General features: G+C 51.9%; 1 protein-coding gene across 1 annotated transcript; it reads right to left on the bottom strand.

The window, feature by feature from the left end:
• Positions 1–701: 701 nt before the first annotated feature.
• Positions 702–2,216, bottom strand: LOC138765352 (hornerin-like). Its single transcript, XM_069942393.1, has one exon. It carries the CDS (start codon positions 2,214–2,216, stop codon positions 702–704), a length of 1,515 nt encoding a protein of 504 aa, XP_069798494.1.
• Positions 2,217–17,694: the final 15,478 nt, after the last annotated feature.

Raw genomic sequence — 17,694 nt, 5'->3', positions numbered from 1 at the left:
CGCTTTGCCCGGCGGGGTCGCGGCCGCTGCCTTGAACCGTCCGGGCACAGGAGCGACGTCCCAGGGCTGCGCGAAGTGGGGCTGAGACCGCGCTGGGGGGGGGGGGGAAGGGGGGTGTAGGGGGGGAAGGGGGGTGTAGGGGGGGAAGGGGGGTGGGGGGGAAGGGGGGTGGGGGGGAAGGGGGGTGGGGGGGAAGGGGGGTGGGGGGGAAGGGGGGGTGAAGGGGGGGGGTGGGGGGGAAGGGGGGGGGTGAAGGGGGGGGTGGGGGGGAAGGGGGGTGGGGGGGAAGGGGGGGGTGAAGGGGGGGGTGGGGGGGTGGGGGGAGAAGGGGGGGGGGGGGTGGGGGGGGAGAAGGGGGGGGTGGGGGGGAGGAAGGGGGGGGGGGGGGGTGGGGGGGTGGGGGGGAGAAGGGGGGGGTGGGGGGAGAAGGGGGGGGGGTGGGGGGGAGACACTGGGCGCTTGGACCAGACGGGCTTCCCGGGCTCCTGTCTCTGCATTAGGGTCCACTCGAGTTCAACGTTGGATAGTCCCCCCCGCCCCCCCTCCCACCAGCCCCCCGGGACTGGCCTGAGTTTAAAACACCGCTCCAGGGACTGGCCTGAGTTTAACCCCCCCCCCTGCCCCCTGGGCCTAGGTTTAAGCCCCCCTCCCCCGAGACTGGTCTAAGTTTAAGCCCCCCCACCCCTGGGACTGGCCTGAGTTTAAAGCCCCTCGCCCCCGGGACCGTGGGCTGTGTTTCGCCCCTCCCTCCTTCGCCCAAGACCATGGGCTGTGTTTCTCCCCCACCCTCCTTCCCCCCAGGACCATGGGCTGTGTTTCTCCCCTCCCTCCTTCCCCTGGGACCGTGGGCTGTGTTTCGACCCTCCCTCCTTCCCCCGGGACCGTGGGCTGTGTTTCGCCCCTCCCTCCTTCGCCCAGGACCGTGGGCTGTGTTTCTCCCCTCCCTCCTTCCCCCGGGACCGTGGGCTGTGTTTCGCCCCTCCCCTCCTTCCCCTGGGACCGTGGGCTGTGTTTCGCCCCTCCCTCCTTCCCCCAGGACCGTGGGCTGTGTTTCTCCCCTCCCCTCCTTCCCCTGGGACCGTGGGCTGTGTTTCGCCCCCTCCCTCCTTCCCCCGGGACCGTGGGCTGTGTTTCGCCCCTCCCCTCCTTCCCCCGGGACCGTGGGCTGTGTTTCTCCCCTCCCTCCTTCCCCCCGGGACCGTGCACTGTGTTTCGACCCTCCCTCCTTCCCCCGGGACCGTGGGCTGTGTTTCGCCCCTCCCTCCTTCGCCCAGGACCGTGGACTGTGTTTCTCCCCTCCCTCCTTCCCCCGGGACCGTGGGCTGTGTTTCGCCCCTCCATCCTTCCCCCGGGACCGTGGGCTGTGTTTCGCCCCTCCCTCCTTCCCCCAGGACCGTGCGGCTGTGTTTCTCCCCTCCCTCCTTCCCCCGGGACCGTGGGCTGTGTTTTGCCCCTCCCTCCTTCGCCCAAGACCATGGGCTGTGTTTCACCCCTCCCTCCTTCCCCCGGGACCGTGGGCTGTGGTTCGCCCCTCCCTCCTGCGCCCAGGACCATGGGCTGTGTTTCACCCCTCCCTCCTTCCCCTGGAACCGTGGGCTGTGTTTTGCCCCTCCCTCCTTGCCCAGGACCATGGGCTGTGTTTCACCCCTCCCTCCTTCCCCCGGGACCGTGGGCTGTGTTTCGCCCCTCCCTCCTTCGCCCAAGACCATGGGCTGTGTTTCACCCCTCCCCTCCTTCCCCCAGGACCGTGGGCTGTGTTTCGCCCCTCCCTCCTTCGCCCAGGACCATGGGCTGTGTTTCGCCCCTCCCTCCTTCCCCCAGGACCATGGGCTGTGTTTCTCCCCTCCCTCCTTCCCCCAGGACCGTGGGCTGTGTTTCGCCCCTCCTTCTTTCCCCCGGGACCGTGGGCTGTGTTTCGCCCCTCCCTCCTTCCCCCAGGACCGTGGGCTGTGTTTCTCCCCTCCCTCCCTTCCCCCGGGACCGTGGGCTGTGTTTTGCCCCTCATCCTTCGCCCAAGACCATGGGCTGTGTTTCACCCCTCCCTCCTTCCCCCGGGACCGTGGGCTGTGTTTCGCCCCTCCTTCTTTCCCCCGGGACCGTGGGCTGTGTTTCGCCCCTCCCTCCTTCCCCCAGGACCGTGGGCTGTGTTTCTCCCCTCCCTCCTTCCCCGGGACCGTGGGCTGTGTTTTGCCCCTCCCTCCTTCGCCCAAGACCATGGGCTGTGTTTCGCCCCTCCATCCTTCCCCCGGGACCGTGGGCTGTGTTTCGCCCCTCCCTCCTTCCCCCGGACCGTGGGCTGTGTTTCTCCCCTCCCTCCTTCCCCCGGGACCGTGGGCTGTGTTTCGCCCCTCCCTCCTTCCCCTGGGACCGTGGGCTGTGTTTCTCCCCTCCCTCCTTTCCCCGGGACCATGGGGCTGTGTTTTCGCCCCTCCCTCCTTCGCCCAAGACCATGGGCTGTGTTTCACCCCTCACTCCTTCGCCCAAGACCATGGGCTTTGTTTCACCCCTCCCTCCTTCCCCCAGGACCATGGGCTGTGTTTCTCCCCTCCCTCCTTCCCTGGGACCGTGGGCTGTGCTTCTCCCCTCCCTCCTTCCCCCGGGACCGTGGGCTGTGTTTCGCACCTCCCTCCTTCTCCCGGGACCGTGGGCTGTGTTTCTCCCCTCCCTCCTTCCACCGGGACCGTGGGCTGTGTTTCGCCCCTCCCTCCTTCGCCAAGACCATGGGCTGTGTTTCTCCCCTCCCTCCTTCCCCCGGGACCGTGGGCTGTGTTTCGCCCCTCCCTCCTTCGCCCAAGACCATGGGCTGTGTTTCGCCCCTTCCCTCCTTCCCCCGGGACCGTGGGCTGTGTTTCGCCCCTCCCTCCTTCGCCCAGGACCATGGGCTGTGTTTCACCCTCCCTCCTTCCCCAGGACCATGGGCTGTGTTTCTCCCCTCCCTCCTTCCCCTGGGACCGTGGGCTGTGTTTCGTCCCTCCCTCCTTCGCCCAGGACCATGGGCTGTGTTTCACCCCTCCCTCCTTCCCCCGGGACCGTGGGCTGTGTTCGCCCCTCCCTCCTTCGCCCAATACCATGGGCTGTGTTTCACCCCTCCCTCCTTCCCCCAGGACCGTGGGCTGTGTTTTCGCCCCTCCCTCCTTCGCCCCAGGAACATGGGCTGTGTTTCACACCCCTCCCTCCTTCCCCCCAGGACCATGGGCTGTGTTTCTCCCCTCCCTCCTTCCCCCAGGACCGTGGGCTGTGTTTCGCCCCTCCTTCCTTCCCCCGGGACCGTGGGCTGTGTTTCGCCCCTCCCTCCTTCCCCCGGGACCGTGGGCTGTGTTTCTCCCCTCCCACCTTCCCCCAGGACCGTGGGCTGTGTTTCGCCCCTCCTTCCTTCCCCCGGGACCGTGGGCTGTGTTTCACCCCTCCCTCCTTCCCCCGGGACCGTGGGCTGTGTTTCTCCCCTCCCTCCTTCCCCCGGGACCGTGGGCTGTGTTTCGCCCCTCCCTCCTTCCCCCGGGACCGTGGGCTGTGTTTCTCCCCTCCCTCCTTCCCCCGGGACCGTGGGCTGTGTTTCGCCCCTCCCTCCTTCGCCCAAGACCATGGGCTGTGTTTCACCCCTCCCTCCTTCCCCCAGGACCGTGAGCTGTGTTTCACCCCTCCCTCCTTCCCCGGGACCGTGGGCTGTGTTTCTCCCCTCACTCCTTCCCCCGGGACTGTGGGCTGTGTTTCGCCCCTCCCTCCTTCCCCCGGGACCGTGGGCTGTGTTTTCTCCCCTCCCTCCTTCCCCGGGACCGTGGGCTGTGTTTCGCCCCTTCCTCCTTCGCCCAAGACCATGGGCTGTGTTTCACACCCCTCCCTCCTTCCCCCAGGACCGTGGGCTGTGTTTCGCCACTTCTCCAACCCCACCTTGGGGTATGGTCTGAGTTTAGCACCCCCATCCTCCCCAGGGGCTGTGGGAATGTATGGAGCCAATCGAGAATGGCTGGTTTGGACAGTAGCGAGCAGACTTCCCCCAGGTGGGGGTAGTGGTGACAGGACTGGGCGGTGTGGTCCATGGAAAGATGGCTGCTGAGACCTGTCCAATGCATGCGTGCACGAATGTTTTGCCTGGTGCAGCTGTGCATCAGGTTTGTTACTGTCTGTTATCATATAATGAACTTAAATGTAATATTACACAAAATCGCCTTTTGCCTGTCACAAGGCAGACAAAGATTGGCCATTCCCCAGCTCTGCCAGGCTGAGAAACAGCTGGTTCCCACAGGCAGTGAGAATGCTGAACGACCAAAGGATCTGCTCACACTCGTCCTCTTTGACTCTCATATTCAAGAAACAATGTTTATATCAAAACTTGTCCGGCATCTGTATTATTTGTCTGTATGTGAGTTGTGCTTTTCTGTACATTTTGCTCTGAGGACTGGAGAATGCTATTTCATCGGGTTGTTCTTGTGCAATCAGATGACAATAAACTTGACATTAGCATTATCTCATGCCCCTTGCAGTCAGGGAGGGTCCCCTCTGAGTCACTAACCCCTTTTCCACTGGCACCCTGTCCCAGGAATTAACTGGGAATTAACCGGGATGGGATCGAGTGGAAAAGGAGCCCTCTCTGAACATTGGTGTCATTTTCATACCAGGGACTAACCTTCTCTATTCTTACTCGTGATCCCACCAGTGTGCTGATAAAGGGAGTGGAAAAAGGACAGTAGAAAGTCACCAGTTTCCAGTTGAAAGTACAACTCTGACCCCCGGGGATGAGTGTGTTCAGTGGAAAAGCAATTAGTGTCCAAGTTGAGGGTGGCCTCGTGGAAACGGCACAAAGAGCCTCCTATCCCAGGACATTGCACGGCCAATTAACTGGGATGCCAGTGGAAAATGGGCTTGTGGATTGGCTTCCAGTGTTCCCGCAACCTCTCGGACTTCAGATCAAATAGGTACTTTGCTTAAAATAAATAATTGCATTAATATATTTCAATGAATTAAGCAGACAATTCTTTGGCTTGGCTTCGCGGACGAAGATTTATGGAGGGGGTAAAAAGTCCACGTCAGCTGCAGGCTCGTTTGTGGCTGACAAGTCCGATGCGGGACAGGCAGACACGATTGCAGCGGTTGCAAGGGAAAATTGGTTGGTTGGGGTTGGGTGTTGGGTTTTTCCTCCTTTGCCTTTTGTCAGTGAGGTGGGCTCTGCGGTCTTCTTCAAAGGAGGCTGCTGCCCGCCAAACTGTGAGGCGCCAAGATGCACGGTTTGAGGCGTTATCAGCCCACTGGCGGTGGTCAATGTGGCAGGCACCAAGAGATTTTCTTTAGGCAGTCCTTGTACCTTTTCTTTGGTGCACCTCTGTCACGGTGGCCAGTGGAGAGCTCGCCATATAATACGATCTTGGGAAGGCGATGGTCCTCCATTCTGGAGACGTGACCCATCCAGCGCAGCTGGATCTTCAGCAGCGTGGACTCGATGCTGTCGACCTCTGCCATCTCGAGTACCTCGACGGTAGGGGTGTGAGCGCTCCAATGGATGTTGAGGATGAGCGGAGACAACGCTGGTGGAAGCGTTCTAAGGAGCCGTAGGTGGTGCCGGTAGAGGACCCATGATTCGGAGCCGAACAGGAGTGTGGGTATGACAACGGCTCTGTATACGCTTATCTTTGTGAGGCTTTTCAGTTGGTTGTTTTTCCAGACTCTTTTGTGTAGTCTTCCAAAGGCGCTATTTGCCTTGGCGAGTCTGTTGTCTATCTCATTGTCGATCCTTGCATCTGATGAAATGGTGCAGCCAAGATAGGTAAACTGGTTGACCGTTTTGAGTTTTGTGTGCCCGATGGAGATGTGGGGGGGCTGGTAGTCATGGTGGGGAGCTGGCTGATGGAGGACCTCAGTTTTCTTCAGGCTGACTTCCAGGCCAAACATTTTGGCAGTTTTCCGCAAAGCAGGACGTCAAGCGCTGAAGAGCTCAAACTGCTCAAACTACAGGGGAATCACGTTGCTCTCCATTGCAGGCAAAATCTTCGCTAGGATTCTACTAAATAGAATAATACCTAGTGTCGCCGAGAATATTCTCCCAGAATCACAGTGCGGCTTTCGCGCAAAACAGAGGAACCACTGACATGGTCTTTGCCCTCAGACAGCTCCAAGAAAAGTGCAGAGAACAAACAAAGGACTCTACATCACCTTTGTTGACCTCACCAAAGCCTTCGACACCGTGAGCAGGAAAGGGCTTTGGCAAATACTAGAGCGCATCGGATGTCCCCCAAAGTTCCTCAACATGATTATCCAACTGCACGAAAACCAACAAGGTCGGGTCAGAAACTGCAATGAGCTCTCTGAACCCTTCTCCATTAACAATGGCGTGAAGCAAGGCTGTGTTCTCGCACCAACCCTCTTTTCAATCTTCTTCAGCATGATGCTGAACCAAGCCATGAAAGACCCCAACAATGAAGACGCTGTTTACATCCGGTACCGCACGGATGGCAGTCTCTTCAATCTGAGGCGCCCTGCAAGCTCACACCAAGACACAAGAGAAACTTGTCCGTGAACTACTCTTTGCAGATGATGCCGCTTTAGTTGCCCATTCAGAGCCAGCTCTTCAGCGCTTGACGTCCTAAGCAGACAATTAATGCAAAAGAAAATACATAAAGTTCAGATTCAGTGTGAGGGGAGTATTGATGGATGTTGCTGTGTATGGATGGCCAAATTATGATGCAATGTTTGATTTCCACAAAACCACACCCCCCCCCCTTCCACCTTGTGCATCATGGAGTCTTGCTGTTTCCTTGTAACTTTTACCATGAGGACTTTGAGTGCAACAGTTGAGGAATGTGGGGTGATCAGCTGAACAAAGAAAGCAGTAACAGGTTAGATAGTATTCAGGGAAAGAAATTTTGAATAATTTATGCACAGTGTTGGATTTAATATTAAATACATGCAAAATTGACATTGAAAGGCAGATGGGTGACTAATTTGGAATCATCTCCACAGACCAGCAGCAGTTGGAGGTCTGAGCGGACCAGGAATTGCTGGAGGAGCTCAGCAGGTCTGACAGCATCCTGGGTGGAAATGGTCAGCCAACATTGAACTTGAACCCTTCTTTCCACTACTGCTGGCAAGGCAGGCAGGGAGGTGAGGTGGACCTTGGGTGTTGGTATTGAATTAAACTGTTGGGATTGATGATGGAGAGTTGAGTGCACGTGTTTAATGTACAAAGTCACTGAAATTGCCTGCTGCTTCTTCAAGGATCTATTTGCAGACCACCAACTCTGGAAATGGCTTTCCCTCAAACACAGGCTGCTCTAAAAGACATCGGCATTCTGCAATTTAAAAAAAAGGTTTAGACATGCAACACAGTAACAGCCCATGAACCTGTGCTGCCCCAATTAACCTACAATCTAGGTATGTTTTGAAGGGTGGGAGGAAACTGGAGCCCCCAGGAGAAACCCAAGCATGCATGGGGAGAACGTACAAACTCCTTACAGACAGCAAAATTTCTTCTCTTGGATTAAGCAGCCACCTGAATTCCGCCCCCCCCCCCCCACGCATTGCAGTGCCCCCACGCGTTACACCGCCCTGTGCCCCCCCTTCCCCCGCACATTACCTTTTTAATGTATCCCTTCTCGAACTCTGTGGTAACTTGCACCCTGCATCCTGGTTGCTCTTTGGAGACCTGCATGTAACTCCCATCAGGGTCTTTTTACCCTTGAATTTTCTCATCTCTACCACAACAAGGAGTTCTTGAATCTCCAATCTCCCCACACCCCCCTCCTCCCCCAACCAAGCTCTAGGAGGGAGGGAGGGGGGTGGTGGCAAAGGGGAACCTGGCCATCTATCCTCTCCAAGCCCCTGATTGCTTCTGGGCTTGGTGGATCTGGAAGATGATAAGAAGTGGTGCTGATTGGATCAGGTATCGTCTGAGTGAAGGAGAAGTTGGATGGGCTGAAGGGCCTTCTGCACCCCCTGTGTTGTCTCTGTCCTGCTGTGCATGGAACAAGTGCAACCCAGCTTGTATTATTGGGTGTGTGCAGCTTTGGTCAGGATGTCAATGAGATGAAAAGAGTGCAGAGGAGATTTACTAGGACGTTGCTGGAACCTGAAGATCTGGGTTACAGGGAAAGGTGACGGAGGACAACACCTCGTATTCTGTCTGGAAATCTCCACTCTGATGGCATTAACATCAACTCTGATTTCAGTTAGCCCCCCGAACCAGTGTCTCATCTTCTCCCCCCCATGTCAACTTCTCTGGTTTCCATTACCCCGGGCGATTTGTCTCTCCCCTACCTCAGCACCAAATAACCTGAAAACGCCTGGGATTGTCTGATCTCAGAAGCTAAGCAGGCTCAGGCTGGTCAGTACTTGGAGGGGAGATGGCCTGGAAAACCAAGGCTGTAGGTTTCTGTGAGGGATGTTGGACAAAGTGGTGACTCTCTGCCTGCTTTACGATAGAAAAAAAGTTAAAGAATTTTGTGCATGTAACATTCTAAATGTAGTGTTACGTGACAAGGGAACTTTTATTTCTCCTTTGCTCTCGCTCTTTTCCTATTCCTGTCTCCTTTCTTTCTCATCTCCTTTCACAGAGCCTCCTCTATTATCCTCTCTTGTGCCCCTATCAACGTCCAATGAACACCTTTTGCCTGTTGGTCTGTGCTCCTTCCTCCTGCCCTTCTCTTTTCTGCCATTTATTCAGTTGTCTGCCTGCTTTTTGCTCATACCTTGAAGGGCTCGGGGCCCAAAATATTGGTTGTTTAGCTTTACCTCCTTTGGACGCTGCGAGACCCTCCAGCATTTTCTGAATTTCTTTATTCCAATCGTCTACAGACTGTCGTGTTTCACTCCATTCATCGTGTCTTTTGCTTTCCCCTTTCAGAAAAACTCCAGATCGTGTAATTTGCGTTAGAACTACACCATTCACAGGATGTGGCTGCATTAAATTGTGTGGACAGGTGGTACATTAAATTGTTGATTGTTGCTCTCAATGCTCTCTGAGGGATGGAAAGAAATCCTTGTTTCTTGTGCTATCAGGAAAAATCAACCCATGTATTAGTAAAACAGTGCAAATTAAAAACAAAAGTGCAGAATGTAGTGTTCGAGGTGTTGTGAAACGTGCAAGGCCATGAGGACGTAGGTTGAAGAGATCATCTGCCTTCAGAACAGCAGCGAAGAATCCGTTCTTGAATATGGAAGTTGGTATCTTGCAATCTTCTGCCCGAGATCAGGTTGGATCCTCTAATATGTCAGCTTTCCTGAGACAACTGGAGGCATAGACGGAGTCTATGAAGGCCGGGGGTGGGTGGGGGAAGTGCTGGTGCGTGTGATGGTCTGGGCCACGTTCACAGGCCTCTGCAGTTCCTTGCCCCATGATGTAATGCATCTGGTCAGGATGCTTTATAAAGTGCATGTGATCAAAAAGTGTTAACTGACCTTGGGGACATACTGAATTTCCTTAGCCTTGTGAGAAAGTAGACGCTTGGTGTGATTAAGCATATCAGCGCCTTTAAATTGAGACAACAGGTAAGAGGCTATTTTGACCCACGAGCCCGTGGCACCCAATGAACCCCAGTACACTTTGAACAGTCAGAGGAAACCAGAGCCCCCTGTGGAAATCCCACACAGACACGGGGGTAACGTACAGAGAGCGTGGGATTTGAACTCCAATCCCGGTCTTTGCGCTGTAACAGCATTGTGCTATCCGCTATACCAACTGCACTTCCACACATAACCACCAATGGTTTTGCTTGGAGTATTGTGTTCATTTTCCGGTTGCTTCATTACAGGAAGAATGTGGAAGTTCCCTGAAGTGCAAAAACAATCCGATTCTGAATGGATATTGAACCGCAGACACCAGTTCACTCTCTCTTGTTTTGCACAAATTTATTTTTAAAATGTAATTTTATAGTCATGGGTGAGGTAGCTCATGTTGTCTCATTGTTTAAAAAGGCTCCAAAAATAAACGAGGTAATTATAGGCCAGTGAGCCTGACGTCAGCAGTAGGTCAATTATTAGAAGGAGTTCTGAGAGGATATATAGGTATTTGGACAGTCAAAGGGCTGATTAAGGACAGCCAGCATGACTTTGCACATGGTAGGTCATGTTTAATGAATCGTAGAGTTTTTCAAGACGGTTACCAAGAAGGTAGATGAAGGAAAGCTGTGGAAGTTGTCTACATGGACTTCAGTAAAGTCTTTGACAGAGTCCTATGTGGGAGGTTAGTTCAAAATGTTCAGGCACTAAGTCCATGGAGAGATTGTAAACTGGATTTGAAATTGGCTGTGTGGAAGAAACAGAGAGTGGTGGTGGATGATGCTTCTCAGAGTGGAGGCCTGTGACTAGTGGTGTGCCTCAGGGATCTGTGTTTGGGACCCATTGTTGTTTGTTACCTATATCAATGATCTGGGATGATAATGTGGTAAATTGGATCAACATGTTTGCTGATGGCACTAAGATTGGAGGTGTTGTGGACAGAGAGGAAGATTTTCAAAGCTTGCAGAGGGATCTGGACCAACTGGAAAATGGACCAAAAAAATGGTAGATGGAGTTTAATGCAGACAAATGTGAGGTGTTGCATTTTGGAAGGGTAAACCAAGGTAGGACATGCATGATAAATGGTCAGGCACTGAGGAGTGCGGAGGAACAGAGAGATCTGTGAATACAGATACATAATTCCCTGAAGATGGCGTCACAGGTGGACGGAGTTGTAAAGAAAGCTTTTGGCAGAGAAGATTTACTAGGATGTTGCCAGGTCTTCAGGAGTTGAGTTACAGGAAAGATTAAATAGATACGAACTTTTTTCCCTGGAGCGAAGAAGAATGAGGGGAGATTTGATCGAGGTTCACAAGATTGAGGTGTCGGCAGAGTAAATACAATTTAGATTGGGGGGAGATAAATAATTTTAAGCTAAAGGGAGAAAGATTTAGGGGAAACATTAGGAGGAAGTTCTCCAAACGTTATCTCATTTTTACTGTGTAGAATGAGGTGAACACAGGCTCAATTGTGTGCTTTTAAGAATAGATTGGTAGATACGTGGATGGGAAAGGCCTGGAGAATTATGGAGCAGGTCAGTGGAACTAGGGAGATGGTCAGCAGAAACTAAAGGACCTGAATGGCCTGTTTTCTGTGCTGTAGCATTCTATGGTTCTATAGCAATACATGTTGTAAAATAATTAATTTTATGATAGGTTCATGATAATAAATTCTGATTGCTGTTACAGGCCCAGAGGACCCCAAAACCCAGCAGCAAAATAAATTCACCAAGACAAATTGTTACTTGAACAGAAGTTGCTTTTAATTTTTTTAAACATGAAAAGAGGATCAAACTTTATTACTATTAACTTAACCCCTTTCTAATTCTAAGCGCATGTATCTGTAATGTGTATAAGTTCAGGAAAGTCTTTACTTTAATAGTCCAATCATTCACTTCTCCAAGTTTACCGGTTGCAGGCAATTCTCACACTGTGTACGGAATTTAACATTTATGAATCTTCACCAGGCCTTGAAAGGTAAATGGTTACGGCTCAGGAAAGTCCTTGTTGGTTTTCAGAGAGAGATTCTTTGTTCCAGGACATCCACAACTGATGGACTTCCATCAGCCATGTCAGTGTCTTGCTGAAGAAACTTGCCCCATCAGGGTTCTCCAGATGATAACTTCTTTCTCTCAGGTCATCACAGAGTTCATTTTTCTTTTCCTTATTTCAAGTGAAACATTCTACAGCGAGCCATCTCCTCTTGCATGAACCACAAGGGCTTTGACCAGGCTGAACAAAGCACTCACAACCTGTCTTCAAAATGGGGTTTTCCACAAGCTTGCCAGCTTGTCCTGTTCCAGTCCAGCTACTGCTGCTGAACAGGTCGAACTGAATTCGCCCACTCAGAGAAAACCACATGATCCTCTTATAACAGCTAACTGCACTCAGACAGACTGTGGCTCTGGATCTAATCTTCTGAGTTTGTTTGTCTGTTGCTTTCCAAAACAATAATCCATTACTCCGCAGCATGTCCAATTAACACCTTCTTGGAAGTATAGGCATTCTTCAAAGTCCTCAGCAAAGCAGTTCCCATTGTCTTTACAAAGACACTGGAAGCCTGGACTGTCTGGCTTGCGAAGAGCTCTGGCATTTTAAATGAGATCCGTTTTGAAGTGTTTGTATGTGACCGACACTTAAAAAAAACCTGCCAGAATTTATCTCCTTTAAAACATATCTACATACAATATAAAACTCAACATAATCTGTCACACTGCAGCCTCAAAGAGGGTGCAGAGATTTAGCAGGATGTTTCCTGGATTGATGAACATGTCTAGTGAAGCAAGGATTGTGTGAGCTGGGCCTCTTTGGAATGTGGAGGAAGCGCATTGACAGCATTGCCATATGTGTCGCAATATCAAATGCCAGAGAATATCGGATTAAGGTGAGTGGTGGGTAGTTTGGGGGAGATGTCAGAGGTAATGGGGTGGTGGTAGAGGTTGGTACAATAGGGATACAGGGGGGTCCTTGGGTTACGAATGAGATCTATTCCTGTATCTGTCTTTAAATAGAATTTGTAGATATGTCGGAACAGTACATATGGTTCTTATTGAGGGTAAAATGCAGGATTCTGTGGACACTGTGCTAAGTGAAAAACCACACAAATGCTGGAGAAACTCAGCAGATCCAACAGTGCCTTCATGTAGCAAAGTGAAGATACATCACCAATGTTTTGGGCGAGAGCCCTTCATCAAGGTAAATGCATCTTTACCCTTAATACATAAAGGCACTGTTGGAACCTGCTGAGTTTCTCAGCATTTGAGTTTTTTCAGTTCTTATTTAGCATCCGTTTGACCAAATGTTTGTCTTAGTACTGTTTTTAAAAAAAATTTAAAGTAATAGTTGATAGAAAGAAAAAGATCATGATTAAAAGTTAACACTTGCACTCGTTCCTTTGATACCTTGAAAACGGGAAGAGGCCCTCGTGAGGTAATGTTATGCACGCGTGCGAATTGGAAGCACAATTTGTTGGTAAGTACAAGTTGTCACAAGTCAGACGTTTGTAACCTGGGGGACTCCCTGTGTTCAAAAGACTGTTAGACAGGCACATGGATGCAAGAAAAATAGAGGGTTCTGGGCGTGAGGTACAAAGATGAGATTGTTGTGGAGTAGGTTGACATAGGTCAGTTCAGCATTGTGGGCTGAAGGGCCTGGACTGTACTGGGATGTTTTGTTCGAAAGGCGGATACTTAATTGGGACAGATGGGTCTACTATGGCCCTCTGAGTGCTGGGCTATGATGTGTTTAACTGCCTGTCGGGGAAGACTGGCAATTCGTTCTGCACTCTCACCACTTTCTGGGTGAAGAAATTCCCCCTAATCCTCTCCCCTTGGCACAGAGGGGTTAGATCAGCCTCTCAAGTGCTGGGCTTATCACTCCGTGTGTGTGATGGAAAGTTTGATGTCGTAGTGAGCAGAATGTAAATGTTCTAAGCAAATGAAGTGATAAGCCATGTACCGTGAATCACAAGCCTCTTTCACACTTGCGTCCCACTAAATTGGCCGCTCAGTGTCCTGGGATAGGAACACTTGACCACTCCTAACTGGGACACTGAACGCTTTCACACTTGCAAGGAGCCACCCCCGGGGTTAGGACTGTTCTACCTTCTGGTGACGTCATGACACATCGGCAGTGGGGACCTGCCCTAAATCCTGATCTTTATGATCTTGTATTTGAACAAAATTAATCATACCTAATGATAACATAATTAAGCTTTACGTTATGAACCTTTCAGCCCCTGTTGTTGAAAGTGCGAGCAATAAATAGCACTAGCGGATAATTTTAAACTGAGTGGGAAAGTTGGTGGCGCTATAGGACACAATTTGTACACCGTGGGGATGTTGGTAGAACTATAGTATACAATTTATAAATACCATTGGGGGGAGAAATGATGGTGGACCTGCCCCTCCAGAATTCTATGCGGCAGAGAAAGGGTTGCGTGTATGGAGCATTTGTGGAGGGATTTCTCTCCCACACAGATTCTGGAGTCAGGTCTGTTGTAGCTTTTTCCGCACGGTCTTTATAAATTGTGTGCTATAGCACTTCTCTCTCTTTCTCTCTCTCTCTCCTTCCCCACCCCAGCAGCAAATTTTAAATCTTCATGATCCTGCACTCATGCAAAAACTTGGGACATTTCAATCCACAATGCAATGACCCTTTTCACACTTACCTGATCACAAAGGTGGTGCCTCTTTTCTCTTTGGCTTGGCTTCGCGGACGAAGATTTATGGAGGGGGTAAAAAGTCCACGTCAGCTGCAGGCTCGTTTGTGGCTGACAAGTCCGATGTGGGACAGGCAGACACGATTGCAGCGGTTGCAGGGGAAAATTGGTTGGTTGGGGTTGGGTGTTGGGTTTTTCCTCCTTTGCCCCCTGTCAGTGAGGTGGGCTCTGCGGTCTTCTTCAAAGGAGGTTGCTGCCCGCCAAACTGTGAGGCGCCAAGATGCACGGTTTGAGGCGTTATCAGCCCACTGGCGGTGGTTAATGTGGCAGGCACCAAGAGATTTCTTTAGGCAGTCCTTTACCTTTTCTTTGGTGCACCTCTGTCACGGTGGCCAGTGGAGAGCTCGCCATATAACATGATCTTGGGAAGGCGATGGTCCTCCATTCTGGAGACGTTGACCCATCAGCGCAGCTGGATCTTCAGCAGCGTGGACTCGATGCTGTCGACCTCTGCCATCTCGAGTACTTCGACGTTAGGGATGTAAGCGCTCCAATGGATGTTGAGGATAGAGCGGAGACAACGCTGGTGGAAGCGTTCCAGGAGCCGTAGGCGGTGCCGGTAGAGGACCCATGACTCGGAGCCGAACAGGAGTGTGGGTATGACAACGACAATGAGATAGATAACAGACTCGCCAAGGCAAATAGCGCCTTTGGAAGACTACACGAAGAGTCTGGAAGAACAACCAACTGAAAAACCTCACAAAGATAAGCGTATACAGAGCCGTTGTCATACCCACACTCCTGTTCGGCTCCGAATCATGGGTCTCTACCGGTGGTGCCTGCAGACGCAGGGGATTGTACTAGGGGGTTGAGGCCATCGTTGAGCTGATTTTGCTTTCACACTTGGCACTTTAAAGACCGATTGGCGGTTAATTCCTGGGGTCAATTGCAAGTGTGAAAGGGGAAGCGAGGCACAATGAAGTGAAATACAATCGCCAGGCTGCACGGTTTGCAGCTTTGAGCCAGTGTTGGCTCTTCTGATTTGTCGGGGCTGCTGATCTCCCTCCTATTTATCCAGCTCCCTCTGTCTGTCAGAGTCGAATCACTTGCGGTCCGAGGATTCCTCCTTCCGCTACTTCGACTGTTTTGTCGGTAGTTTTGCTGTCTGGATCTCCATCGGCAGAGGTTCCCAGCCTCACGGCGGGGCTGCCTGCGTCCAGATGCTTGGAGAACTTTAGCTGCCCCGATGTTGCACTTTTCAATGTCTTGTCTACCTCAGAGGTGCAGCAGGTCGATCACGGCCTCTCTGCACACTGTCAAGTTACGGTTGTCATCCGATTGCACAAGTACAACCCGATCAAATAGCGTTCTCCGGTCCTCGGTGCAAAGCATGCAGATCTAACGCTTTACTAACGCTCTACGGATAAGCATTTTATCAAAACAAATCAATATTGTTTTGCACGTATGAGAGTCTCGGAGGGTCAGTGGGAGCGGTCCTTTGGTCGTTCAGCGCTCTCACTGCCCGTGGGAAGAAGCTGATCCTCAGCCTGGCGGGCTGGCTCTGATCCTCTGACCTCAGTTGATCCCACCTCAAATGCTGGCTGTGATTAGTTTGCACATTCTCCCTGTGACCAGGCAGGCATCTCACAACAACCCCCTAACTCAAAGACATGGGTTAATTGGCCCTCTATCTTGTCCTGGTGTGCACGTAGTGACAGGAGATTCTGAGGGCATGGATGCAAGGAAATCAATTGGGATGGACTTGAAGGGATTGCTCAGAGAGCTGACATAGGCTTGATGGGTTGAAAACCACAATGAGGATGTATGGTGAATAAGAGGGTGGGAAGGCAGGTAAGACGAGCAGGAGACATGGATGGTGTGCACCCATGGTTGTTCTTGTCTTGCTAGATATGGAGGGTGCTGAACTGTCCATCAACGGGGATGCTCGAGCTCCACAAAGGGAGGGTAGTGGTTTGGAGCATGATCCAGCTTTGGCAGACCATCTCCGCAGGAAGATCAAGTTCTTTTTCATGAATCCCTGTGAGAAGTTCCAAGCCCGTGGCCGTAAAACCGTGGAAACTGGGGGTGCAAATCCTGAAGATAGCAATGGTCACTCTCCAGGTACGAGCGCTGTCTGGATCGTGGGCCAAGGGGTTTGGGTTATGGTGTTGCTTCCAGTCGCAATGTCTCCCAGCTTGAAGTACACTCTGGTCACAGTATCTGGTTCAAGTACCTTTCCAAGTTCAAAAGGTGTGGATGGAGTGGGGTGGGCTGGGTAGGGGGGTAGGGGGGGAGGAGGGAGCTGTTTGGTTGGGAGGGGGGTTGGGGTGTGCTGGTCCCGGTCCCAAAGCAGGAAAGTGGGACTAGGCCTAAATGTCAACTCAGTCACCATGGATGAGTTGGGCCGAAGGGCCTGTTTTGTGCTGTTTGGGCTCTGATGCAGCCTTCCAACAATTTTTGCCTTGAATTTGATTCTGAAGTTGTGATAGGGTTGTGGTTGCATAAAGGTGCCAACTCGCTTCCAGAGGAAGTCTAAGCCAGACCATTCTCTGCCTGGCCTTGATTCTGAACCTGCATGTTACAACTCTGTATCTCTCCAAAGGTGCGATATTTGGACAAGGGTCTGTGTCTCCACCAGCTTCTTTCTGTCCCTGCCGATGGGACCTGCTGACGGCCTCCCAGCGCCAAGTCGTGTTGGAAATGAGGGTCATCAGTCTTCTGAGGCTGGCAAACCCCCCCCCATTGTCGTATTCACAGCAACTCGCTTGTAATCTACAGCCAGCTTGCTGAGTGAAGTTGGGTCTTTGTCTTGGGAGGTTTAGAGCTTGTGGAGGGAGAATGGTTGGTGGTGATGCTAAGGGCATCAAGGTTAGCACAAAGCTGTAACAGCACCAGCAATTGGGACTTGGGTTTCCCACGCTGTCTGTGAGGAGTTTGCATGTTCTCACCGTGTCTGCGTGGGTTTTCCCCGAAGGCTCTGGGTTCCTCCCCCTCTTCAAAATGTACCGGGGTCTAGGTTAATTGGCCAGCATGGACTTGTGGGCTGTACTGTATGTCTAAATTTTTAAAAAAGTTATATTTAACGGAATTTAAAATTTAAGATGCTGGAATCTGGAGCAAAGAAACTATCAACTGGAGGAAGTCAGCAGGTTGAACAGCATCTGTGGGGAAAGAATGGTCGACGTTCCTTCTGATCTCTCATCAAACCATTCTCGCTGTCTACATCAGATTCCTGCCCTGACACCCTTTGTCTCTACTCACCACCCCCCCCCCCCCACCATGTGACTCTCCTTCCGCCACCTCACTCCTTGGTTTTTGTCAGCTCTCTCCCATTGTCTAGCATCTCCCACTTCTCAGGCTCTGGCCACGGCTTCTCCTCTTCCTCATTCACCAATCCAATCTGGGTCCTGTTCCCCACCCTGTCCTCTTTACACTGGTCCCTGTACTACATTTAGCCCATCCTGATAAAGGGTTTGGCTTGAACCATCTACCATTCCTTTTCTCCTGTGGATGCTTCACGACCTGCTGAGTTTTGCTCGTGTCTGTCCTTGT

This window comes from Narcine bancroftii, chromosome 5 (genome assembly GCF_036971445.1).
Source record: "Narcine bancroftii isolate sNarBan1 chromosome 5, sNarBan1.hap1, whole genome shotgun sequence".
NCBI classification, from domain to species: domain Eukaryota; kingdom Metazoa; phylum Chordata; class Chondrichthyes; order Torpediniformes; family Narcinidae; genus Narcine; species Narcine bancroftii.
Note: the sequence above shows the minus strand (reverse complement) of the source record. Positions and strands in the feature narration are given on the sequence as shown.

Excerpts from the sequence above, each read along its gene's own strand:
- LOC138765352 (XM_069942393.1), bottom strand. The coding sequence starts at position 2,216 with ATGGTCTTGGGCGAAGGAGGGAGGGGCAAAACACAGCCCACGGTCCCG.